The sequence below is a fragment of the Haliaeetus albicilla genome, chromosome 22 (genome assembly GCF_947461875.1).
Source record: "Haliaeetus albicilla chromosome 22, bHalAlb1.1, whole genome shotgun sequence".
NCBI lineage: Eukaryota > Metazoa > Chordata > Aves > Accipitriformes > Accipitridae > Haliaeetus > Haliaeetus albicilla.
The window spans coordinates 7,963,518-7,987,376 of NC_091504.1; the positions used below are offsets into that span (position 1 = coordinate 7,963,518).

At 61.7% G+C, this 23,859-nt stretch overlaps 4 protein-coding genes and 1 non-coding gene across 11 annotated transcripts in view; 3 read left to right on the plus strand and 2 right to left on the minus strand.

Annotated features, from left to right (window-relative positions):
* Positions 1–6,338, plus strand: part of ABCA3 (ATP binding cassette subfamily A member 3) — a 31,936-nt gene extending 25,598 nt beyond the window's left edge. For all 3 annotated transcript variants that reach the window (XM_069809580.1, XM_069809582.1, XM_069809583.1), the window contains exons 24-31: positions 312–484; positions 778–912; positions 1,049–1,243; positions 2,179–2,366; positions 2,472–2,642; positions 2,901–3,088; positions 3,196–3,269; positions 4,547–6,338. In XM_069809580.1, the coding sequence (XP_069665681.1) occupies positions 312–484; positions 778–912; positions 1,049–1,243; positions 2,179–2,366; positions 2,472–2,642; positions 2,901–3,088; positions 3,196–3,269; positions 4,547–4,678 (1,256 nt within the window). In that variant the 3' untranslated portion in view covers positions 4,679–6,338. The remainder of the gene's footprint in view (positions 1–311; positions 485–777; positions 913–1,048; positions 1,244–2,178; positions 2,367–2,471; positions 2,643–2,900; positions 3,089–3,195; positions 3,270–4,546) is intronic.
* MCRIP2 (MAPK regulated corepressor interacting protein 2) lies at positions 4,196–12,072 on the minus strand. 4 transcript variants are annotated; one of them, XR_011329269.1, is made up of 6 exons: positions 11,923–12,072; positions 11,744–11,825; positions 9,625–9,752; positions 9,273–9,374; positions 4,833–4,955; positions 4,196–4,724 (listed from the first exon to the last, which is right to left on the minus strand). XR_011329269.1 is itself a non-coding variant. In XM_069809586.1 (5 exons), the coding sequence occupies exons 1-5, from the start codon at positions 11,972–11,974 to the stop codon at positions 4,939–4,941; spliced, it is 381 nt and encodes a 126-aa protein (XP_069665687.1). In that variant the 5' UTR covers positions 11,975–12,072; the 3' UTR covers positions 4,196–4,938. The 4 variants fall into 4 exon arrangements, 3 of the variants coding, with proteins under 3 accessions (XP_069665687.1, XP_069665686.1, XP_069665685.1); XM_069809586.1 differs by having other exon boundaries at positions 4,196–4,955; XM_069809585.1 differs by lacking the exons at positions 4,196–4,724; positions 4,833–4,955 and adding an exon at positions 8,125–8,622 and having other exon boundaries at positions 11,923–12,071.
* Positions 12,073–13,440: 1,368 nt separating this feature from the next.
* On the plus strand, positions 13,441–13,511 carry TRNAG-CCC (transfer RNA glycine (anticodon CCC)). The gene has a single exon. It is a non-coding gene; the product is annotated as a tRNA-Gly (tRNA).
* Positions 13,512–13,602: 91 nt separating this feature from the next.
* METTL26 (methyltransferase like 26) lies at positions 13,603–16,894 on the plus strand. Its single transcript, XM_069809591.1, has 6 exons — positions 13,603–13,862; positions 15,445–15,607; positions 15,748–15,807; positions 16,262–16,329; positions 16,604–16,682; positions 16,759–16,894. Exons 1-6 carry the CDS (start codon positions 13,654–13,656, stop codon positions 16,804–16,806), a joined length of 627 nt encoding a protein of 208 aa, XP_069665692.1. The 5' UTR covers positions 13,603–13,653; the 3' UTR covers positions 16,807–16,894.
* Positions 16,895–17,262: 368 nt separating this feature from the next.
* WFIKKN1 (WAP, follistatin/kazal, immunoglobulin, kunitz and netrin domain containing 1) lies at positions 17,263–21,097 on the minus strand. 2 transcript variants are annotated; one of them, XM_069809588.1, is made up of 3 exons: positions 20,395–21,097; positions 20,025–20,298; positions 17,263–19,128 (listed from the first exon to the last, which is right to left on the minus strand). In XM_069809588.1, the coding sequence occupies exons 1-3, from the start codon at positions 20,454–20,456 to the stop codon at positions 17,638–17,640; spliced, it is 1,827 nt and encodes a 608-aa protein (XP_069665689.1). In that variant the 5' UTR covers positions 20,457–21,097; the 3' UTR covers positions 17,263–17,637. The 2 variants fall into 2 exon arrangements, with proteins under 2 accessions (XP_069665689.1, XP_069665688.1); XM_069809587.1 differs by having other exon boundaries at positions 20,025–20,445.
* Positions 21,098–23,859: the final 2,762 nt, after the last annotated feature.

The window sequence follows — 23,859 nt, forward strand, 5'->3', positions numbered from 1 at the left end:
TCTTTTCCTTACTAATGATTTGAAGGAAAATGTGGGCTAGGGAAAATTTCACAGACAAGTAATGAAATCCCAGTCCCAAGAGTGACTTGACCTCCTCTACGTGCCTCCACTGGGCATCTTCTGCCAGATCCCCACCAGACTTTAATCCTCTTGTGGGAAGCATTGGAAAGAGCTCTGGGCAGGGAGCCCAGTGTGGGCTGGGATGGAGATGAGCCTGGCAAAGCTTTGGGCTCACAGCTTTCTCTGGAGCTTATCTGCCCCTTCCCAGAGTGGATTGATCCAAGTCTTGGTTTTGTTCCATCCCTGCTCAGATATCAGTTATCAGATGAACTACTTTTCCTGGGAGATGCCTGGGATCGGACGATACCTGACCTCCTTGACCATCCAGGGTTTCTCCTTCCTCTTCCTCCTTTTCCTCATTGAGACAAACCTTCTCTGGAGACTGAGAACTTTGGTCTGTGGCATCTGCAGGCGGCGGAAATGGGTGAGCTGAAGCATGTGGGAGGGAGAAGTAAGGTGCCTTCCAAACCAAGCCCAGGAGTCGCTGCGAGCTGGAGACAGGTCCTCTTCACCTAAATCATCTTCCCAGGGAGCGGCCCTGGAGCAGGTTGCTTGGAGGGGCCAATCCTGTTGAGTGTATGGGTTGGCAAAGGGACTGAGGCATCCCCAGAGGTGGCTGATTGAAGGGATGGATCCTGCCCGGGTTGGGGGCATTGGAGGAACCCATTTGTCCCACAGCAGCCAGGTGGCAGACTGTTTTTTTTCCCCCATGTTTAGGTGGCACTGCTGAACAGGGTGTCTGTGCTGCCAGAGGACCGGGACGTGGCAGATGAGAGGAAGAAGGTTTTGGAGTCACCACCAGAACTGCTGTCATCTCTCAGCAGCCCTCTGGTCATCAAGGAGCTCACCAAGGTGAGGAGAGCGTGGTCTTTCCCGAGTATCCTGCTGCCAGCTGAGCCATGGTCCTCATGGGGCTGGTAAAGCCACCACTTGCCTTGCTGTGCCATCGGGTGGTGACTGGCGTGGTTTGTGTGTTGGTCTCCACCAGGTCTACGACAGCCGAGAGTCCCTGCTGGCGGTGGACAGGATCTCCTTGGCGGTCAGCAAAGGGGAATGCTTTGGCCTTCTTGGCTTCAATGGAGCGGGCAAAACCACCACCTTCAAGATGCTGACTGGTGACGAGAGCATCACGTCAGGGGATGCCTTTGTGGATGGCCACAGCATTCTGGCCAACATCAAGAAGGTACCGAGGGCTGCAGGGGCGGAGGACGGCGTTACAAACAGTCCTGCGTCTGGCTGGGCTGGGCCACCTTGCGAGTGCCTCTGAGGAGGACATGGTTGCAGTAGCCGGGGGTGGAGGTAATATCCCAGGGACATTGTGTCCTTGTCTGGCCCAGCTCTCCATTATCTGGCCACGTGGAAGCAGTCCCCTCTCCATGGGGATGACAGATGTGAAACAAATGGAAGCCAAACCTTGTGAGGGTGGCAAACCCTTCATCAAAGGGTTTAGCTCCATAGTTGGAAATGTGAAAAATGTGAGTTAGTGATTGCAGTTGGATGATGGTCTCCCTAAAACAAGTGGGTCAAACCTTTCCAGACGCCTGCTAGAGGTCTCCTTGCTGGGAATTGCCCACTCCCTTTGGAAAAGCAAGAGATGAGCGAGCAGGGTTCAGGCTTTCAGTTCAATCCTTGGATTCCTCTACCACTGTCAACCCCAGACAACATCAGGCAAGGAGAACACAGGGAAGGTCTGCCCTAAAAGCATGGCCCTGCTTGCTTCCTCCTGTGGGACTCTGCCTTCTGTTGGGCTCTTGGCCCCAGAGGAGACCAGGATATGGGGAAGGTACAGACCCTCCAGTGCTTCCTTCTCCTGAGAGCCTGGTGGCCCCTTGCAATGAGGAACCAGCTTGGGAAACACAGCGTGAGACCACACAGTTGCCGTTCTGAGGTGTCCTGCATGTGTCCATACCCGCCAGACTGGCTGCTCCAGCGGCCAGGGAATTTCCCTCTTGTTTCACCTGAGGTTTTGGAGCTGCAGCTCAGTCCCCATCGCTTTGAGCAAAAACCTTGCAGAGGTGCAGCAAAGCCCTGTGGGTGCCAAGGCACCTTCTGGCTTGGACACCTCCTTGCAGAGACCTGCCCGTGAGCTAATCCCTGTTGGGTTCCTCTTGCCCCAAGGTCCAGCAGCGGATCGGCTACTGCCCGCAGTTCGATGCCCTCCTGGACCACATGACGGGCCGCGAGACCCTGAGCATGTATGCCCGGCTGCGGGGCATCCCCGAGCGCTACATCGGCAGCTGCGTGGAGAACATGCTGAGGGGGCTGCTCCTGGAGCCCCACGCTGACAAGCTCGTGAGGACCTACAGGTGAGAGGAGACGTGCAGACACCCCATGCTCTCTACCCCTCATCTTGTGGGGCTCTCCCTGGGCTCATGTTGGGTCTCTGTCCCCATTCCCATCTTCTTCCACAGCGGTGGTAACAAGCGGAAGCTGAGCGCTGGTATTGCCCTCATCGGTGGTCCCCCTGTGATCTTCCTGGATGAGCCCTCCACCGGCATGGACCCCGTGGCCCGACGTTTGCTCTGGGATGCAGTGACGCGGACGCGGGAGTGTGGCAAATCCATCATCTTCACCTCCCACAGGTGACACTTGTCCGGGCAGGGCTTGGCCTGAGAGATCAGGGAGAGGCCAGGAGGGTGATGGGTTCCAGGGGATGGGACCCACCTGCACAGCATGGTGGGTGGGCACTCCCACAGCCAGCAGGAGCTGGCTTCTACCCAAATCTCCCTCCTCCAAAAGCCCAGAGAGGAGAGAACCCACCTCCAGCCCCTTCCCAGAAGCTTCGGCTGTTCTGTCTCGCTGCTCCTGCCCTGCTGAACAAGTCCTCTTCTGTCCTGCAGCATGGAGGAGTGCGAGGCCCTGTGCACGCGGCTGGCCATCATGGTGAATGGGCAGTTCAAGTGCCTGGGCAGCCCCCAGCACCTCAAAAGCAAGTTTGGCAGCGGCTACACCTTGCTGGCCAAAACACGGAGTGAGGAGGAGGGCGAGCTGCAGGCCTTCAAGGCCTTCGTGGAGAAGACTTTCCCAGGTACCATCAAGTGCTGGAGTGGTTGCTCTCCAGGGGAGGGCAGGGTGCTGCTTGTGAGCTTCAGCGAGTTTCCTAACTCAGAGCCTCTCCTTGCTCGTCTTTCCCAGGCAGTGTCCTGAAACACGAGCACCAGGGCATGGTACATTATCACTTGACCAACAAGAACCTCAGCTGGGCACAGGTAAGGGGGTGTTGGAGCACGTCCCACCCCTTGGCAGGAGGCTGGAGGGGCAGCCCTGTTCCTGCCCCTTCGCATGCTCTTGATGCTTTGCTTTTACACTCAGCTCATCTCCCTTTTCTTCCAGAGCCATGCTCTGTCCAAAATCCAGGTGATTTATAAAAAACAAGCTAATTAAATAGTGGTTTTTCTCCCTGACCCTTTCCCACCTCCTGGCCCAAACAGGTCACCTGCATGTATGGTCAGTGTGCGAGCACCCAGGACGCACCGTGCATGCTGAGCCGGGACCACTCCATCCCACCCCCCCAAACTGGCTGCCCTTCACCACAGCCCTCCAGGGGGAAAGCAGGGTCTCCCTGGGGAGCAAGAGCTGATTTTGCCATTGTTTGTACATCTCAAAATACTTCATGAAGGCTCTGGAGGGTGCTGGAAGTGATGTGTTTGGTAGTTGCATCCCTCCCACCCTGCATCTCCCTGCTGGGTCCTGTCCCATCTGCAGCTAAGGGCATCGCCTTTACCGAGCCACAGACCCCATTGGTTCCCAGCCCAGGGATATATATTAAAAAAAAAATATATATAGTATATAACTATCTGTATACAGTATGCATAGATAGTTATATATATAGTATATACAGATAGTCATATACTATCTATATATAAATATAGATACTATACAGATATATATCTATATAGTATACAGGTTGCTTTTATGTACAGTATGTAAGTATATATATAGGTTTTTATATATATCTGTATACTATATACTTTAAAGTGTATAGTATAGTGTATAGTATACAGTATAGAGTATATATACTATATAGAGGACATAGTATACAGATTATATAAAAACTATATATACTAAATATATAAAAACTAGCTGTATACTATATACAGATAGTTAATGTATAGATTATATATGTTATACCATATAGTTTTTATATATTATATATATATTTTATATATATAATGTATTGAGCAGAAACCTCGGGCTGGGATCCCAGCCCGGGGATATATATAAAAAACCATACGTATATATATATGTGTATGTATGTATCTTAGATATATATGTAAAATATACATACACACAACATATATTTTTAAATGGGGTCAGGTACTCTGCTAAATAGTCCATCTCCTGGCTTCCCACCGCCCTCCTGCCAGGGAAGGTATCGCTTCCCCCAGGTCTCCCTGGAGGAAAAAGCTGCCTCTGCTTTCTCAGTCGCAACTTGCGGTACGGTAGCCGAGGTACCCTGCAATAACTGCCGTGCCTTCCCTTGCAGGTCTTCGGGGCCTTGGAGAAAGCCAAAGAGAAGTATCGCTTGGAAGACTATTCGGTGAGCCAGATATCCCTGGAGCAAGTCTTCATGAGCTTCACTCGCTTCCAGCACTACACAGAGGACAGAGGGAAATGAGCAGAAGCCCCCACTGGTGCCCTTCGTCATGGACTGGCGCTGCTGCCTATACATAGTATATAGAGAGACAGTAATTTATATATCGGCGTGTCTTAAATAATGTATAAATGTAAGAAACTTTTCACCGGGGAGGGGGGAGAGGATGGCATCGTACCTTCTGCCGTCGGGAACGCAAGTGGTGCGTGCGCATCGCGTGCCACCGCAGTGCCGGCGCGCGTCTGTGTGTGTGAGCGTGTGTGTGCATGTGGCACTTCCACTCTCTAGCCTTCATTCCCATCTATACAGCAAAAAAAGAAAAAAAAAGCCCAAAAAGCAGGGGGAAGCCTGGATGGGTGGAGATGGGCGTTGGGGATTGGGCTGGCAGAGGAGTAGGATGCTGTCCTCTTCCAGCACCGTGCTCTGCCCGCCGACCCTTTTCCCTGCCCAACGCTCGCACCCATCAGGACGCTGCTTCGTGGTCTTCGCCCGCATGTCGACGTGTATTGTTAGGTGGTTTGCTCGTGGTATAACAGGAGGCTGTCAAATAGCTTAGATCCAAACCGTTCTTTGCTGGGTTAATTAGGATGCGCCGTGGTTGCCCTTAGGAGCACTTAGCGTCTAGCTGGAGAGGACAGGGCCAGCCTCCCGGCTGTCCCCTGTGTGTGGCAGGGAGGAGCCTCCGTCTCCTTTAACCGCTTAGAAAACACTGTTCCCCTCCTGCCTGCTTACCCAGGAGTGGAGGCCAGCCTGGCCCGAGGAGCTGGCACCGGCCCGAGCTGCGCAGGGGGAGCTGGCTGTGCGGTGCCGGGTGCTGGCGCTGGGCACGAGGGAGGATGTGTTAATGGAGAAATGCCCAGAGCTCAGGCCCTTGCTACAGCATGTGATGGGTACGGCTGCAGAACCAGAGCTCGGGCTGAAGGGTGAAAGGTGTTGCAGGGTGCCTGGGGACGCTGCTGGGCTCATTATTGCGTCCATGAAAAAGGTTTAACCAGCAGCACCGCCGTGCAGTGTGCTATGCAGCCGCAGGACTGGTTTGGAAGGCCAGCGATGTTCTTGCTGAGCCCATGTCCTGCTGCGCTCTCCCCTTACACCCCCCGCAGCTCCAACCAGAGCATGCCTGTCCCCTGTTGCCCTCCTCGTCCCCATCCCCTCTGCACCATGCCGGGCTGCTCCGGCAGCAGGCAGGGAGCAAAGGCACTGTCCTGCCCTTGCCCAGCCATGGGGGACGCTGCTGGGCACGGTGCATTAGGCACCAGCACTGCCCGCGCCGAGTCGGAGGTGGCAACTGGGATTTCTTTTTGGCGTTTCCCAGTGGCTGGGTTGCTTTTTTGTTTGTTTGTTTGTTTTAAACCGTGTTGATTCTTGTCTGTCCTTAACTAGTCCCTGTCTCACCTGGGGCAGTCCCCTTTGGGCTGGCTGCTCCGCGATCAATGCAGAGCTATTTGCACTATAGTAATACACACAATTGCACATAACTAAATGAATTAGTATTTATGGCAAGGGGTGCCGATTCCCTTCTAGTGATTGCATTGTCAGGGGTTGGGTTATATTTTTGGGTTGGGTTTTTGTTTTGTTCCTGTGACTGACTCATTCTTTCCTGTTCCATTTTTTTCCCCTTTGCCTAACGTTGTTGTTCAAAACGATGGTGCATCATGTTACTAAGAATTTCCCTGGATCTTAATGATGTGTGTTTTTATTAGTACGTAGCCAGCAGGTGAATGGCATCCCTGGACTGCCATGGAGCCCTTCAGAGTTGCTGGCATGGAGGGTTTGTTCCCTGGGAGCATCCCTGCCCATAGCAGAGCCAGCCACTGCCAGGGGCACCATGTAGTGGGAAAAACCCAGCACCAGCAACCTTCCTGAGGGCAGTGCCTGTGCAAGGAAAGGGGGGAGATGCTTTCTGATGGGAGGGTGCCTGGATGCACCAGGAACATGCTAGGACTCCCAGTAACGGGGTTTTTTTTTTGAAGGGGAGATACGGCAGCACGTAGCAGAGCATCCAGAGCTTTGCCTGGGATAGGGAGCAGTGGGAAAGAGGGGGTTGCAGGAGGGTGAGATGCCAAATTGCCATGGGCTGGCAGCACCCTGAGCACAGCAGCAATAGGCAGGAGCGCCAAAATCACGCCCCCTGCCCCAGCATCTGTCCCATTGGGGTACTGGTGACCTCCCTGCAAGGCTTGGTCCTGGGGCAGGTGGCACAGATGCACCATAACCCCCACAACGCCCATGAACGTCATGGTAGAGGAGCCAATGACAAGGATGGCAGCCCCTGGCACCAGCCCACCGCTGCTGGGGCCATCTTGGCCTAAACAAAGAAAACCTTAACAAAGCAGCATTTTTTGGTCATATGGTGCTGTAACAACCCTCCCCTCTCACCAAGGCAGGACCTGCCAGCTGTGCCTGCTCACTATTTCGGTTACAGCTGCAGTGCCCAGTCGCACCAGCCCCGGGGGCAAGAGGCAGGACCAGGATTGCCCACCGGATCGGCGCTGCTGCTGGGGGTCAGCCAGGTTTTGTGCTGGCAGGGTCACAGCTGCTCTTGGCAACACTCTGGCCTCCAGGCTGGGGTGGCCACGTGCAGTGGGCGAAGCATCACAGGTCCTAGGCAGCTGCTGCTCCCCTCTGGCTGCAGTGTGGTTGTTATTACCATCATAGGAATAATAAAAATGATTTTTTTTTTCCAGTGGGTGTTTTCTGGCCTCCTTTGGAGTCAGAGAGCAACTCCAGCCCTGGTGGGCTTGGGCTGTGCTGACCTCCTGCTCTGTGTTGGGGAGAGGACATGGGGAAACGTGGGGGGGGGGGTGGTGTCCTCCAAAACCTGATCTGGAAGGGTCAGTCCAGCCTGGAAAAGCCCATGGGCTGAGGGCTTTTTTGTGGGCCAGGTGCCTCGGGGAGTGGGGGGGGGGGGAGGGGGGGTGTCCCCCTTCTCTTCCACCACAGGCAGCCACAACCACCCTCTTTTAGCCCCCCACTGTACCCAACAGCCATGGGCAAAGGGAAGATCTTGAGCTTGGGGGTCAAAATGGCTTTTGTCAGAGCAATCATGTCAAGGGTCTCCATGGTGGGAGGAGGGGGGCTGGCCCTGGCACCCTCATTCCTGCAGCTTTACCCCCCCCCCCCCCCCCCCTGCAGCCCACCTCTGAACTACAGCCAGGGTGCTCAGCCCCCTCCCTGCCCATGTCACCTGCAGAGGCCCACATGTGTCCCCCCCCAGTCCCAAACATACAGCCAAGGCAATATCAGCCCCTGGCTGAGCCCAGGGAGATGAGGCAGCACTGGGGCAAGGATGCTGCTCCAGGGAAGACAGGGAGATACTCCAAGCCCTTCACCTCCAGGGCACAGCCATGAGCATCCCCACTCCACAGGAATGCCCCACTCCACACCAGCCCAGGGCACGATGCTGCACCCCCAGCTGCTTCACCACCTCCAGCAAACACATCCTCCCCATCCCGCAAATGTCTCTCCACTGGCAGTTTCAGCGCTTTATTGTCTGGCAGTCCTGCTACAGCACCCCACTGTCCTCCCTGTGGCTACGGCCGCAGGGGGGGATCCGCTCCCTCATCCCCAGCATGGCACCACAGTGTCCCTAGGAGCTGGAGGCTGCAGGAGCTGCAGCGGTCCGAGAACTGGCACTTAAGGAATCCTGGCTGGGGCCACACGCTGCTCCTCCACACCAGGCACAGGGAGGGGGTGTGCAGCCAGGCATGGCTGTGGTCCGGTCCCGCTGGCCTCGCTGGGCTGGCAGCAAGGGTCACTTGATTTCAGTCATCTTTTAAAAATGTGGTTCTAAAATGCCACCAATTCTGGGTTCTGACCAGATACTCTCAACTCCGTTTCTCTTAAAAAAAAAAAAAATCCCCCCCCAAAAACCCAAACCCAAACCTTTCTTCCCTTTTATGAGCAGTTTTCAATTTTGGCCAGAAATTGCTGTGCCCACCACTCCTCCAGGTCAATGGGAACAAAGTCTGAAAGAGAGGGGAGGGAGAAAGGAGAGCGTAGCAGAGCAGCTGGAGCAGAGCTCCGTGTGCTCCCCCTGAGCCATACCATTTGCCACTGGAAAAAAATGACACCCCAAAATTTCCCCCACTCCCATGCCCTGTCTCCAAAAGGCCAGGCTGGGTTTACAGGGACTTTCTCTTCTTGGGGACTTCTTGGCCACTGCAGGACCCCCCCAGGCTGCATTCAGAGCCCTTACTCCAGCTGCCATCAGAGAAGCACATTGTCCCCATGCCCGCTGTGCTCTGGCTTGGTCCCGCTTGGCCCCAGGAGAGGCAGGTCCCCACGGCAGGACCCGGGGGGCTCCTCTCCAGCCCATGATGTTGAACCCACCTCGGTGGCTGCAGAAGGCATGATTTCCAGAAGAGTCATCAACCAGGCATCCTGCTTGCTTGGGCTCCTCCGACGGGGCACAGCAGGACATCCCCACCACAGTGCCAGGGGCCAGCTGCCCCCCCCAGGACCCCCTCCTCAGCGGCCTCAGCACCGGCAGGACAGACCCAACCCAGCCCCTCCAGCATGGGGATCCTCCTCCTCCCATCACAGCCCTGCGCAGGTGCCTGGCTGAGCCCACACCAGCTCATTGCACCCCTGAGTGCCACCACTGCTTCCCACTTACTTTTCAGTCCGGGGTTGGGGGTTTTCTCTATGTACTGCACGGGGCCGCAGGCGCTCTCCCCGCTCCGGCTGCCATCCAACTGCTGCTCTACCTGCTGCCAGGCTGGTGGGGTGGGGGGAGGAACAAGCAGTGGATAGTTTTGGGATACAGATTTCCCAGCCCAGGGGGGGCTGCGGGAGAGGAGCAGGAGCCAGTGGCAAGGGAGGGCAGGTACCCAGGCTGGGGACCCTATCCCTGCCACTGAGGTCCCCAGCACGATGTAGCTGCCTCAAAAAGGACCCCACGTGCTCCAGACCCCCCCGGGGATGCAACAGCAAACGGGTGCCTGCCCCCAGGGACCCTCTGCCCTCACCTTCATAGACGAAGCGGACGTTCTCCTCATGTGCCAGCGTGTAGCACTCCTCAGGGGCCGAGACCTGCTGCGGCAGCACCTGCGGCCTCTTGCCGTTCACTCTGTTGAAGACGAGTTTCTGGGCTGGGCTGGTGGGGGAAGCAAGGCAGGGGTGAGGGGGGCAGGCGGTTCTTCCCACCACGGTTTGGAGCAAGGACAGGGGCTGTCCAGCTGCCCCAGGGTTGCTCCACAGCATACACGCTCGCCCACAGCCCCGGCAAGGCCAGGGGCACAGTTGCAGCCAGCCAGCCCCGCTCAGCCTTGTCCCCAGGGGAGGGGACCGAAAGGGACCCAGCCACCGGGAGAGGGGGTTCCTGCACAGAGGGGTGCAAGCAAGGGGAGCTCCCCAAGGAAAAGCATGGGCTGCCCGTCTCCCATCCATCCTCGGCACCGAGTGCAGTCTCTAAAATAAAAAGGCTGCCACCAAAATTGCTGAAATACCAGGAAAATTGAACTGAAATCCAGTTAGGCACAGGGCAGGGGGATGCAGGCCAAGCACTGGGGTTTGCTGGAGCAGCCCTGGCCCCCACCACATCTCTGAGGTGCCCCAGGGCTGGGACAAAACCCTCTGCCAACTGGGAGCAGGTCAGGCTTCCTCAGAGCTGGGATCCCCTCCCAGGAGCAGCGCACCCAAATCAGCCCCAGCCCGGAAACAGCAAAACCAGGCAGATCAAAAGGAAAGCTTTGGGATGAGACTCGTGGGCACATTCAATGCAAAACTTCAGTATTTTAGGTTTTCTGCCCAGCTTTGGGGCAGGACACATCTGCAACGGCCACGTTTCTCACAGGACAAAGTCTAAGGGGCCCTGGGAGCGCAGGCAGGTTACGGTTTGCAGGGCAGGCGAGATGGAGAACAGGCAGCCCCTGCCTGCGCCTCCCCTGCCGGTTCTGCAGGCAGAGCCTGGGGCAGGATAACGCACCCCAAACCACACACGGCTGGGGTGCACTGGGCAGGCATCCCTGCCTGCTGCAGGCAGGGCAGCAGCCAGGAGCATGCCCAATCAACCTGCCTGAAGGAGGCTAAGCCTGGTAGCAGCCCCACCGGTTAATTAGTGAAAGATCTCAGGAAGGAGGGGAGCTGGAGGGGAGGCTTTTTTCATCCATTTCTTGAAGCTGGAGGAAACAAGCAGAGCTGTACAGGCCCGACAGAGCTGAGCTGCCTGCTCTGCCAGGCTGGGGTTTGCCCCCAGCTCTGCAGCCGAGGAAGCATCTTAAAAGAAGCCATCACCCCTCCGGCTGCTTAAATCCCCTCCAACACCTGCCCAGCAGCTCCAGTTATTTCTGCGGGAAGCTGGGAGTTTCACCCAACAGCTATTTCCCCCCCCCTTTAGGGACAAGGGACAACCTCCAAACCCTGCCGTGGGCCCCCACGGCCTCCTCCGTGGGTCTGGGGGTGCAGCTGGGACCTGCCAGCCCCGGGGACCGGGTGGTTACACACGGGTGCCCGGTGCGGTGGGGGCACCCGGTGCGGTGGGGGCACCCGCCCGGCGCTGGTTCAGCCAGTGGGTTTGTGCAACCCGTGTCTTCCCCGGGGCTTGCGGGGGGGTTGCACAACCCCAGCCTGGCCTGGCCACCGGTTCTCCTCCGGCACCGGCAGACGGGCAGGCAGCAGCACCCCCCTGGCCTGTGTCCCTGGGGTGGGCAGCACCCCCGGCAGCAGGATCTCCCCCCCCCCCGTGCCTGCCTCCCTGGGGCAGGCAGCCCACTGCTGCCCGCACTTTGCCTGCTCCCAAATCCCATTCCCCCATGCTTTTCGGAAGCAGCCTCTAGCCGTACCGCCCCGGGGCGGGGGGGGGTGTGTGAAAACACACACCAAGTCCGGTGCCGTCACCGCCCCCCCGCGAGTGGCGGCCCACACCACGCGTGCACAGTCTCCACGGGAAGCGGGCAGGGACTGGCAGGGCTGCAACCCCTCCCCCCGAACATCCCGGCGTGCGGGTACGGAGCGACAGTCCCTCACCCCGACCACCACCGCCGCCCGCCCCCCCCCCCCGCCCCTCCCCCGGCGGCGCGGCGCGGCCCGGCCGCCCCGGTAACCTTTCCCCAAGGTCACGGCCGCCGCCGCCGCCGCGGGGCTCACCTGGCAGGGGGCCAGGCGCCGGGCTGGAGCCGGCCCCGCAGCTCACCCAGCTTGCTGCTCTCCACCGCCTGCTGCGTCGGACCTGCGGGCGGCGGCGGGGCGTCAGAACGGACCGGGGCCGGGGGGTGAAGCGGAGCGGGACGGTTCCCCCGTCCCCCCCACCCCCGCTCCCGGTGTACCTGTCCGGCGCTGCGTTGCCAGCTTGCTGGGGCCGCGTGTCAGCGTGTACATCCTGCGGCACCGGGCCCCGAACCCGCCCCGGGGCCCCGCACCGGCCCCGCCGCCCCCGCCCGAGTGCGGCGCGTGCCCCTCGCCGGGCCTTTAACGGGCCGGGCCGGGCCGGCCGCCGCGACACGCCCCCGCCCTTAAAGGGCCCGCGCGGGACGGGCTCGGGGCGTCTGCGGAGGGGTGGGAGGGACACGGGGGGGGGCGGGGGAGGCGCGAGCGGGAGGTGTTGGTGGCGGAGGCGGGGAGGGTGGGAGAGTTTGGGGGGGGGTGGGGGGGGAGACGCGAGCGGGACACCCGTGGGAGGTGGGGACGGACGGACATGGGGCGCCGGCGGGGCACACATGGGATGCGGGGACACGCAGGGGACACGCAGGGAGAGGACGTGGGAGGTGGGGACACACGCGGGAGGCATAGGGGGCACATGGGGGGGCACAGAGGGAACGCGCAGGGAGACGGGGGGGCAGACGTGGGACGTGGGGACGCACGCGGGAGGCATAGAGGGTACACATGGGATGTGGGAGACACGGGACGCACGCAGGACACACAGGGGTCACAAGGGACGTGGGGACACGCAGGGGTCAAGTAGGAGAGGGCACAGGAGACAGGCGGGACACAAGACGGCACGGGGGACACGCACGGGGACATTCAGGAGAGAGGGGACACTGGAGCCGTGGGACACACCGTGGGGACACGTAGGAGCCGCTCCTGGGACACACAGGACCCAGGCAGGGGACAGCGAGGGGGTGCCGAGGCAGAGGCTGAGGTGCCACCACCGCGGGGACAGTGCCGTGACAAGCCTGGCGAGCCCCAGCCGCGCACCCCACGACCACCCGGGAGCCGCGGGCCACCCCGCAGCGCAGGAAGCCAGGGTGGGTGGCCGCGTCCCGGCCATCGCGGTGACCTTCGGAGCAGGGAAGGCGCGCTGAGGTCTCCCCACGTGGTGTGAGATGCAGCCCCGGCACGTGACGTAGAGCCGGTCCCCGGCCACCCCACAGAGTAGCACCCACGGTTTTGGGGACAGGCTACGTGACAAACCCAGCGGGGTCTTTGGGGATGCTCCAGCCTTGCTCCGGGGGCAGCGAAGCCACCCCCCAAGGGTGACCTTGGCCTTTCCACTGCACGAGCTGCATGGCCGTGGTGGCACTGCCCTGCCAGTGTGGGAGGTGGGGGCCCCCGGCCCCCCAAAAGAGCATCCTGCAAACCAGAGCCTGATCCTGCAGGGTGCCAGGCACCCGTGGGTGCCTCGCAGGGGGGCACCCAGCAGCCGTTGGCCCCCACACGATTCCCCCAAACTAACAGGAGTCGGCCCTCATTACTGCACTTAAAGGCGACTGTGACCCAGGGGACCCCATCACCAGCTCGTTGCCTGTCCTGTCACCCGGGGGGGTTATGCCTCAGTTTCCCCCACCCGCGCCCCGCGCTCACGCGTGGACAGGCTGAGTATCGGCGGGGCGGGAACGCACCCAGCAGCGCCGCTGGTGTAGTGGTATCATGCAAGATTCCCATTCTTGCGACCCGGGTTCGATTCCCGGGCGGCGCAAGTCCCTTTTTGGGCTTCCTCCTTTTTTTTTAATTTCCCTGCCCCCCCGTGGGTGGTTCCACCCACGGCGCGTGGGGGCGGATCCCCGTGGGGACGGCTGGGAGTTGTAGTCCCCGCGCTACGGCCACCGCCCGCTCCAGCCATGCAAGCGCCGGCGGCGGCGGAGCGCAACAAGGGCCCGATCCTGGAGGTACTGCGGCGGTACGTGGGATCCGGCACCCACGCGGGATCCGGCGTCTTGAGGGTGCTAGAGGTGGGGGCGGGTGCGGGACTCCACGCCGCGCACTTTGCCCGGGCGCTGCCGCAGACCCGCTGGCAGCCCTCCGACATCGAGCCCCGGGCGCTGCGCAGGTGAGGGGGGAGCACGGCGTGGGGGGTGGGGGGTCCCTGGGGGGGCACAGCCCGCAGCCCCTTCCCCTGCCGACGCACCCACGGCCGGAGTGCCCGGGCTCCCCGGCTCGGTGCCGTATTTTATTCCAGGAAAGACCCAATAGCCAACTCTCAGATGCCTCGGACTCCCCAGCTTGATGCTTACTTTCTTCCAGAAAAGACCCAATATTGAACTCTCCGACAGCCCAGGCTCCCCTGCTTGATGCTTTATTTTTTCCAGGAAAAACACAGAATTCAACTCTTGGACAGCCCAGGCTCCCCAAGACAGCACTTGCTATATTTTTCCCAGAAAATCCCCAATATCCAACTCTCAAACAGCCCAGGCTCCCCAGCTCAGTACTTTATTTTTCCCAGAAAAGCCCCAATATTTAACTCTCCACCACCCCACCCCGTTACAGAGCGATTCCTGCCTGCAAAGCGCCCAACCGTGCACTGCTGAGCGGTGGTCACCCTCCGGTTACCCACGCGCAGCCGGGATGCTCCGCGGCGATGCCAGGACCAATGCCCAGCTCACCGGGATGCGGGCGGTGACTCCCACCCGTGCCGTGGGTAGCTCACACCCCGCTCCCGGCATCACACTGCCCCGGCAAGCCGCGTCGGGCCGTGTTTATTTGCTCTGCGTCTGTGTGGGGGGGGGTTTGGCTGTGGCCAAATGCCCATTCCTGGCATTTCAGCGCCAGGCTCGGAGGGCTCGGTTTCCATTCAGGAAACAAAAATAATCCCCAGCTCTGCAGTGAGGGGAGGAATTCCCTCCCGAAAATAAAATAAACCCGGTGGGGAGGTGCCAAAATCGGCGCCTGTCCGGGGGGGTTGCAGCCAGCATCTTTCTCACCCGTCACCTCTCCGGCAGCGGCACCCAGCACGCACCACCCTGGTTGAAAATAATCCCTGGGCTGGGGCCGGGAGTCTGCGGTCCCCTGCTCTGCCACCTTGGGCACTGAGACCTGGCTGGTGAATGCGCCAAAAAGGGTATAAACCACACCAAAATCACACGGTACCGGCAGCGTGCAGGCAGCCTGGGTGCAAGGGTGCAGGCAGCGCTGCGGGCAGCCCGGGCACGTGGGTGCAGGCAGCCCGAGCACGTGGGTGCTGGCAACAACGCTGCGGGCAAGGCGGGCGTGTGGGTGCAGGCAGCGTGCGGGCAGCCTGAGCACGTGGGTGCAGGCAGCATGCAGGCAGGCAGCTGGGAGGGCAGCGTGCTCTGGCTGCCCTGCTGAGAGGCAACAGTGAATTGGGATTTTTTTTTTAGGCGCTGGGCTCTCTCGGTCCATGTGCCACAGGTTCTCTGGCAGCTGCCTGTTGTAAAGCAAAGAGCTCGGCGATACCAGACCCCTGGCCCTGTGCAGCCCCCCTCCAGGCTGTGTTGCAAGCACAACCTTATTATTAGACATCAGAGATTCCACCTGGGAGATGCTGGTGGCAGCCAGCACGGGCAGGTTTCAGGTCTGCCTGCAGCGGGAGCTGGTGGGGGGGCTCTGTGGGGGGGTGGGGGGGTGCAGGCGATGCCCCAGCTTGGGGTTGATGTGGGGTTTGGTGCCCACAGCATCGCTGCCTATGCGGAGACCATGCAGGTGCCCAACATGCTGCCCCCCATCCTGCTGGACGTCTCGCAGGGCTGGGAGACGTGGGGGGGCACCCAACCCGCCACCCTTGACCTCCTCGTCAGCATCAACATGATGCACATCGCAGAGCTGCGTTGCACCGAGGTGAGCGGGGCAGGGCTGGAGCTACGCCAGCCCTCGCCAGGTCCCCGTCCCCTGGTCTGGGGGTCCCAGGGCCGAGGAGGGGGCTCCCGGGGGGTGTCCCCCAGCTCCCTGGCCTGGTCCCCACCTCTCTCTTTCCCCAGGGCCTGTTCAAGGGTGCTGGGGTGCTGCTGAAGCCTGGAGGAGTGCTCTTCACCTACGGGGTACGTGCTGCTCGGTCGCACACCCGTCGGTGCAGGAGCATCCCGATGGGTGCGGGGTGTCCCTGGGGATGCTGGGGGGGGCAGATGGGAGGGCAGCATGGCTTGCGGGGGGGGGAGCTGGGAAAAGGGGGGGGGGGGCTCAGGTTTGGGGGTGTCAGCTTTTTGGGGTACATGCTGAGCCTGAGCCCTGGATGGGGCCGCTTTGGCTGTGCGCTCCCAGGACGGGAGGGATGCTGTCCTCCCTCGCCCCATCCAGGGTAGGGTCTGGGGGGCGATGGGTGACAGGTCCCACAGTGGGTGATGGGACCTGTGGTCCCTCTCAGGGATCGTGTCCCTTCTCGCTTAGCTTCTGTGTGTGGTGGGAACAGCAGCCCGTGGGGTGGGGGAAGACTCGGGGCGGGGGGGGAGTGGACACAATGGCTTGTGCCTGCAGCTCCGCTTCGTGTCCCCGCAGCCCTACGCCGTGGATGGCCGGATCAGCCCCCAGAGCAACGTGGATTTTGACCGCAGTCTGAGGCAGAGGTAAGAGGAGGGGAGCCGGAGGGGGGGCCCAGGGCTGCTGGTGGCGCAGCCTGCCCATGCTGTCTGCCTGTCCTGCCTGTGCTGCCTGCAGCTGCAGGGAGCTGGCTCCCTCCCGGCGTGGTCCTTCAAGACCAGACTTAAAGCAGCAGCTGGGGGGGGGAGCCCCTGGCCCCCCCATACACACACCTGGGGGCACCCCTGGAAGATGGGGGTGCTTTGGGGAGCGCAGGGGTGAGATGTCCGTCTGTCTGACCCACACCTTCCTCCTCGGCAGCAATCCCGCCTGGGGTCTTCGGGACACGGCACTGCTGCGGCAGCTGGCCGAGGCCAACGGGCTGCGTCTGGAGAGGATGGTAGGTGCTGGGGTCTGGGGGGGGATGGTTACCCCACTGGTGGGGACCCCCCCGACCCCCAGTTCTGTGCTTCCAGGTGGACATGCCAGCCAACAACAAGAGTCTCATCTTCCGCAAGCAGTAACCACCTCCCAGCACGGCTGCCCCCCCCCCCCATTAGTGCCTCCTCGAGGGGTCACACTGTCCCCGTGAGGGTGCCAGCTGGGGCTGGGCTTGGCTGGTGGGCTGGGACAGGGCAGGGGGGTGTCTGTCCCCCCCAGCCCCTTTGGGGCTCCCTTTGTGATCGGGTGCCCCAGCCTGGCCCAGAGAAGCCACCGCACCTGTCATTGGGGGCATAGAATTGGGGGGGGGGGGCACAGCACCCCCGGGCATGGGAGAGACTTCTTGCTTGGTGCCAGTTTCCCTGGAGGATGCTGTGCCAATGGTGGGGGGGACCCATCTCCCTTCCCCCCCTGCCCCGGGACTGTGCTGCTGCTCTCCCCAATAAACTCCGGGGCTTTGCCCCCGCCTCCCCCAACAGCTCCCTGATGCTTTCAGCACTGACGCTGGGGGAGGGGGGCATCCCCAGTCCCCTCCACAGCACCAATGGGCCGGTCAGATCCTGCACCAGGAGCACCCAGGGGTGCTACACTGGGCCTGGAGGCTTCGGTGCGGTGGGAAGGTTTTTATGGGTGAGGGGGATCCTGGCAGACCTCCCACCCCTCTGCAACCCAACCCAGTCCTTTATTGCTGCTGGCTGGGCTGGGGGGTACACGGGGAGGCGGGGGGGGCATGCGGCAGATAAATTACAGAGGAGGTGAGAGCTGGGCTGGGGGTCAGCTTGGGGTTGGGGGGGGACTACACAATAGGGGTAACCCCTAGATACATGCACTGGTGTGGGGGTTCCCCCAGGCTGCCCCCCCCCATGGTGGGTCTGTGGCCTCCCCCCCCCACGTCATCACATCCCGGCTCTCCCCTAGTCCTGGAAGCGGTTCAGGAGGTCGCAGGTTTTCTTCTCCATCAGCTCGTAGATCTTCTTCACCCGCTTGTCGTTGGCCGCCCGGACGTAGCTGCTGGGGTCCAGCGTGGCCATGCCGTCGTGCACCTCGCCCATGATGATGAGCGGCCCGTCCTCTGCCGTCATGTTAGGGCAGGGGCAGCTCCAGTCCATGTCGGTCAAGGTCACCTCCAGGTACTTGATATTGAAGAACTTGAGGCCCATCTTCTCATCCTTGAGGACGTCCTCGAGGGCGAAGCGGGCGATGCCGGAGTCCTGGTCCTCCACGATCTCCATCAGCCGCCCCACGATGGCGAAGTCGCTGCGGCAGAGGCTCAGCACCATCTTGCTCTTCAGGCGGCAAGCCTTGCACTGCAGGCTCTTGGGGAAAGGGCAGACGTCCTCGCAGGTCTCCTTGCTCTCAAAGTTGTTGGTGTTGCCCTCGCAGCCGCCGTAGACGAAGGAGTGGCACTGCTTCAGCAGGTGGTTGTACGCCCAGCGGGGCTCCCAGTTCTGGCAGGGACCCTGCACCATGGGCAGCAGGCAGGTAGGGCGGGCGCTGCCCAAGCAGGCAGCCCGGCACTCCTCGTAGGTCTCAAAATGGTTCCTGTTGGCCCCGCAGCCCCCGTAGCGGAAGGTCAGGCAGGAGCCCTGCTTGGCGTCGAAGTGCCAGCGCACCTCCAGGGCCTCGCACCGCCGCCGGTCCGGCTCCTTCAGGCACTCGGCGCTGGGGAAGGGCTGGGGGCTGCCGGCCCGCGGGGTCCCCCCCGGCTCCCGCCTGACCACCGACAGCGGGAAGTCGGCGCGGAGCAGCCCGGCGGCGTTCCGGGCCGTGCAGGTGTAGATGCCGGCGTCCTCGTGGCGGGCGTTGTAGATGACCAGCTGGCCGATGTTGGTGACCACCACGTTGCCGTACATCTGGTCCGGCCGCATGATGAAGTTCTCCTCCCGCTCGCTCTGCTTCTCCCAGGTGATGTCCGGCCGCGGGCGCCCGCTGACGTCGCAGCGGAAGCTGACGGTGCCGCCGGCGCGCACCGACTGGTGGAAGGGGTTGCTGTAGAGGGCCGGGGGCACCGGCACCTCGGGGCCAGCTCCCGGCGTGGGGCGCGCCGTCGTCTCCTGCGGCACGGGGCTGGTGTCGGGCCAGGTGAAGATGTGCTTGCAGGGGACGGTGGTGAGGCGGGTGCCACGCAGGCACGCCTCGGCGTCCATGTAGCACTTGTTGTAGTAGGTGAGGCCGTCGGAGGCGCAGGTGAAGTTGGGCTCCTTCTCGCAGCGGTCCTTGCACTTGCAGACGGGCTGCCCGTCCCAGATGTCGCAGTCGGAGCCCTGCTGCGCGCACACGAAGCTCTCGCACGAGGCCGCCGGCGCCAGCGCCAGCGCCGGCAGGCTGCCGTCGGCGAAACGGGCAGCCACGCAGCTCCTCAGCCCGCACACGTTGGTGCAGCATTTCTCAAAGCCTTCGCAGTCCTGGCCGGGGAGGGGAGAGGAGATTGGGGGGGGGAACACGGACGTGAAGGTCACTGCCGTGCCGTGGCTGTGGGTGCTGCTCCCACCTGCTGTGGGGCTTTCGGGTGAGCAGGTTTCCCCCGCGCAGCCCTGTGCTCCCTCAGCATCGCTGGGCTCTGGGTAAGAGCCAGACCTCCCTGGCACGGCTGCGCTGGCCGCAGTCTGCCCTCAGCGAGCCCCCCGCCCCCCCCGATCCCCCCAGGATGCTTAGGGGTGCACTGCAGTGATGACACCCCCTTCTGCCCCTGGCAGACAGCGTCTCGCCCCTCTCAGCTTTTGCTGGCTGAGGGGAGGCAGAACTCATTACACAGATGAATTGCAAAGGAGTCTCCCCCTGGGTCCAGGCAGCCCTAACTGGGGCGGAGGTGCTGGTGCCCCCGCTCACCGCTGTGGAGCCCGGAGCTGGGGCTCTCTGGGACGGGCAGCCCAGTCCGTGGGTGGGCTCCATGGGAAGAGAGCTGGGGAGGGGGGTCCGGGGGAGGCTGTCCACTGCCTGATGGGGGTCCCTGTCCCAGCACACGCATTCCCCTCATCCCAGCCCCTTGCCTGGGTGGGAGCATCCTGGGGGTACATGGAGGGGGTGTCCTAGCCACGGGGAGGGGACATGGGGGGAGCAGCAAGCAGTTTCATTGCCTACTGGGGGGGGCCAGGGAGCGGCCCCCGGGGCACCCCTCATGCCAGTTGACAGCAGGGGCTCGAGGGGGCAAAGTTGCAGCCGGGCTGAGCCTGTTGCACCAAAACAACTGAACCGGCTGTGCCACCGGGCACAGGACCCCAAAGGGTCTCCGTCGGGGACCTGGAGATGCCCCCCCCAGAGCCCCATCCCCACACGTCCCCACTCCCCCCCCCCCACTCACCTGGTCGGCCTGGCACTCCCGCTCGCAGGTGCTCTGGGCATCCACCCACAGGTTGGGGTTCAGCTGGTTGGGACAGACCCCCAGGTGCCGCATCCTGCCCGGCTGCAGGCTCAGCCCGGCCGCCGCCGCCGCCGCCAGCAAAGGCAGGAGGAGCGCGACGCCCAGGGGACCACGCTGCCGCCCACCCGCTCGCCGGCCCCGGCTCGGGCGGCCGAAATTCCCGCGAGGAGGCATCTGGCCACCCCACGCCGCCGGCCTGGCTCGCTGGCGAGGCCTTGGGATAAATCCCATTCAGGATGGAGGGGACGAGGGAGAAGGCGGGCGGGCAGGGGGGACAAAGAGGAGGAGGAGGAGGAGGAGAGGACCAAACCTCTGCCCTTCAGCACGCCCAGCGCCAGCCGGACCACGGGCGATGCTGCCCGCCACCTCCATCCATCGCCGTCGCTCGGCTCTCGGGGCGCCGGGGACACGGTGGCAGCGGCGTCCCTCGGCAAGAGGGGCTCAGTCCATCGCCGGTTCCCCGCCGGCACGGCGAGCGGGGCGAGTGGGGTGGAAGGGGAGGACGGGAAGGTTGTAATCTGAATCCCCTCCCTTCCCACTGATGTTTCTGGGTGTTTGGAATGGGAAAGGCGCTGACCTCAGCCTCTAACCCCGGCGAGCCCAGCGATCGGCTGGGCAAACACGGGGCGGGGGGGAGATCAAAGGCAGAATGCAGAAAGTCTCCAAAGAGGGAGAGTGAAGGGGAGGGGGGGGGGGCGGACACAAAAAAACCCGCCCAGCCCACGGAGCTGAATTCCTGCAGAATGAGAAAACAGCCAGAGCCTGCGGTCCACTCGGACAGGGCCACCGGCGGGGAGACGCACGGAGCCCACGCTGAGGGGCTGCCGGGGACCGGGCTGGCCTGGGAGCCCCTCACCCCGCACCTCGCCTCTTCGCGCCCACTGGCACCACGGGCAAAGGCAGCCAGGCTGGACACGCGCCAGGGTGCCGTCACCAGCATGCGTCCACCCTGGTCATCCTCGCTCGCCAGCCAGCATCCCACGAGTGCCGCACAGCGCTGCCCGGCACAGGACCCCCCGGCTCGCCTGGCAGGGTGGGTGCCCACCCAGCCCCCCTGGAGGGGCTCTCCCAGCCCGGCGGTGGCTCCCAGCCCTCCCTCCCCGCTGATTTACAGCCTGGCTGTCTTTTTCTGAGCTGGAAGGCAGCGCCTGGCCGTGCCAGACCCCAGCGGGAGGGCTCCGGCACGCTGTGCCTGGGCTTCAATCCTGCCACTGCCTCCCTGAGCACGTCCCGCAGCCGGCCCTAAGCTGGCAGGAGCTGGGCCTGGCTCCCGGGCCAGATTTCCTTAATCCCCAGTGGAGACTGACCTGCAGCAGGAACATTTCATGGCATTTTGGGAGCATTAACTCTTCCGGCACTGGCGAGAGCCGTGACCCACTCAGCGCCCAAGGCGGGGGGTCTGCAGCTCCTGGGAAGCAGCAAATTCACCCAAGGGTGGTTTTGCCCCGGTGGGGGCAGCTCAGCACCTCCGGCCTCCCCTCTGCAGGGCTGCAAACTGGGGGGGTGCAAGTGGTGAAGGGGGCAATGGACATTTTTGGGAGGGAACCCATCCCACACACGCCCCAGAGGTGTTTTTGCATGTAATGGTTTGGTGCGCCCCAGTCTGCGACTCCTGAGGGGAAGCCCTGTTGCACTGGACCAGGCGTTTTGGGGGGGGGGGGGGGTTCCTCAACACCCGCCACGCTGGCGCGAGTAGGACACAGCCCCAGTGCCCCGGCACGCTAACCTCCAGCTGGTGCCGCTGACACAGCACCGCGACCTGCAACCGCTGGCGCTTCCCTGCCCAAGCAGCCGCCGGGGCCAGCAAACGGCTGCGCTGCCGGTGGCTCCGTGCTGCCCACGGCGCTGCTGCGGCTCCCCGGGGGCCTGAAATCCCAAATCACGGTCAGGTCTGACATCAGCTTGCCGTGACCATGTGTGGAGAGCTGGAGCATGTCCCATGGCCGTGCCCAAGGTCCCCGGTTTCACGGCCAAGCAGCTGCCCAAGGGTCTGGCTGGCCCTGGACGTGGAGGGGAGGTTATGCTGCCCCGGGACACTCACGGGGAGGTTGATGAGGTGTTTTGCAAACAGGGAATTGCATCAGGACGGCTTGGCCTGGGAGATGCCAGGGCCCGTACCCTGCCTGTCCCAGCAGCCTGGAGCCCCCCGGATCCACCCAGCCGACCCCAGACATCGGCTGCCTGCAGCAGCGTTAGGCATGGAGATCCCCAACACCCAAACGCTCCTCGCTCCTGCTGGGAGGCAGCGTGGCAGGCTGTCATGGCACCTCGCTCCCCAAGGATGCAGTCTGGGGGCATAGAGCCACTTCAGTGTGCCCCAGGGTCCTTCCAAGGGTGCTGGTGCAGGAGGGGGGGAGAATATCTGGAGTCCAGCTTTCACCCATCCCCACACCGGGGTCCATGTGGTCACAGCAACATGGTCTAAGAAGACGCCGGTGCTGGGATTTGGGTTGACTCCTGCCCCAGTGGCCCCTCTCTAGAGCCAGAGAAGCAGTCCCTGAGGGGTGGCCCATGTGTCACACCAGACCCCGAGATACCTCATCCCCACGTCACCGGGATCAAAAGCGGTGAGGCCGGGACAAGCGCCTGCCGGGAACTTTTGCCTCAGCAGTGCGAGGCCAGCCAGAGGGATGCTGGATGCCGTGTGGTTGGAAATGCAGCTCCCAACGACTTGACACCCTCACCCATGCCTGGGCACCCCTGCCCGGCCTCTTCTAGTGCTTCAGCAGAAGATGGAAAAAAAAAGCAACTCTCCCCACCCTGGACCAAGCCCACGACAGACTTTCACCATCTAATGGCTTAAAGCAGCCGTAACTTCAGTTTTTCCCAAACTGTTCACTGCCGTGTGTCCAAGCACCCGCTGCACACCAAAACGGGGATTTTTGGGGGGTTGCTTTCAAAGATCCCAGGCATGGATGTGTTTTATGGCTGATCCTCTCCCTTCAAGACAAGGGAGCACAGGAAGCAGCTCAGCACCTTGTCCTGGAGGGAAGGGCACAGCACCATGTGTCCCCCCACCCTGATAACACCCTGCACCCAGGGAGCACTCCTGTCCCACCAATGCACCCACGGGTAGGTGCATCCTCATTTTCAAGGATCTGGGGTGCAGTCAGATGAAGGTCACCATTTCCTCACAGCCTGCATGGTACAACCCCACAGGGGACAGCGGGACCAACCCAAGATACCCTAAAATTAGGAAGGTGGGTTCAGAGAAACACATTCAACTAGGAGAGACTTGAATCAGCCCAGAGCAACCTGCTCCCTCCTCTTTCTCCAAGGAACAGGGACCCCTAAAGCTCTTCTAGCCTTTCCCCCAATGTTCAGGCTGTGCAGCGTGTTTTCTTGCCCTGCTCTTCCCAAGCAGAGACAGCTGCAGCAAAGGCAGCCCCTGCTGCTCCAGCGTAATGGGCTCCGGCTGTCCATACCCCACCTGAAACCACACACAGCCTTTGTTTCAGCTCTGCTGGCGAGAGGGAACAGACACTTCCAGAACCCCCCTGAAAAGGAAAAAAAAAAAAAAAAGTCTCCACGACTCTTCCCTGACCAGGCTTTCACCTTAGCTCCAGGGTTTTCCAGGCTGCAGACACTATCTCATTTCCCCCCTGCCCCCTCCCAGCCCCGGCAATTACTACTTAAGCTGTTAAAACAAGCATGGCCAGTCTGGTACGAAGTGGAAAATCTGATCCTAGGGAAGCAAGCAGGCAGGGGAAAAGGGAGGTCAAGGGGAGGTGGGCTGGGAGCAAGAGAGAAAAGGATCAGGCAAGGAGAAGTTTCC

What these genes read in the sequence shown, in the direction of transcription:
- MCRIP2 (XM_069809584.1), bottom strand. Translation starts at nt 11,974, where the DNA reads ATGTACACGCTGACACGCGGCCCCAGCAAGCTGGCAACGCAGCGCCGG. An exon ending in GGCAACGCAGCGCCGGACAG is followed by an intron (nt 11,826 to 11,922) that starts GTACACCGGGAG and finishes CGCCGCCCGCAG; the next exon opens with GTCCGACGCAGCAGGCGGTG. An exon ending in CGTCCGCTTCGTCTATGAAG is followed by an intron (nt 9,375 to 9,624) that starts GTGAGGGCAGAG and finishes CCACCCCACCAG; the next exon opens with CCTGGCAGCAGGTAGAGCAG.
- METTL26 (XM_069809591.1), top strand. Translation starts at nt 13,654, where the DNA reads ATGCAAGCGCCGGCGGCGGCGGAGCGCAACAAGGGCCCGATCCTGGAG. An exon ending in CAGAGCTGCGTTGCACCGAG is followed by an intron (nt 15,608 to 15,747) that starts GTGAGCGGGGCA and finishes CTCTTTCCCCAG; the next exon opens with GGCCTGTTCAAGGGTGCTGG. An exon ending in GACCGCAGTCTGAGGCAGAG is followed by an intron (nt 16,330 to 16,603) that starts GTAAGAGGAGGG and finishes CCTCCTCGGCAG; the next exon opens with CAATCCCGCCTGGGGTCTTC.
- WFIKKN1 (XM_069809588.1), bottom strand. Translation starts at nt 20,456, where the DNA reads ATGGAGGTGGCGGGCAGCATCGCCCGTGGTCCGGCTGGCGCTGGGCGT. An exon ending in GGGCGTGCTGAAGGGCAGAG is followed by an intron (nt 20,299 to 20,394) that starts GTTTGGTCCTCT and finishes ATTTATCCCAAG; the next exon opens with GCCTCGCCAGCGAGCCAGGC. An exon ending in GGGAGTGCCAGGCCGACCAG is followed by an intron (nt 19,129 to 20,024) that starts GTGAGTGGGGGG and finishes CTCCCCGGCCAG; the next exon opens with GACTGCGAAGGCTTTGAGAA.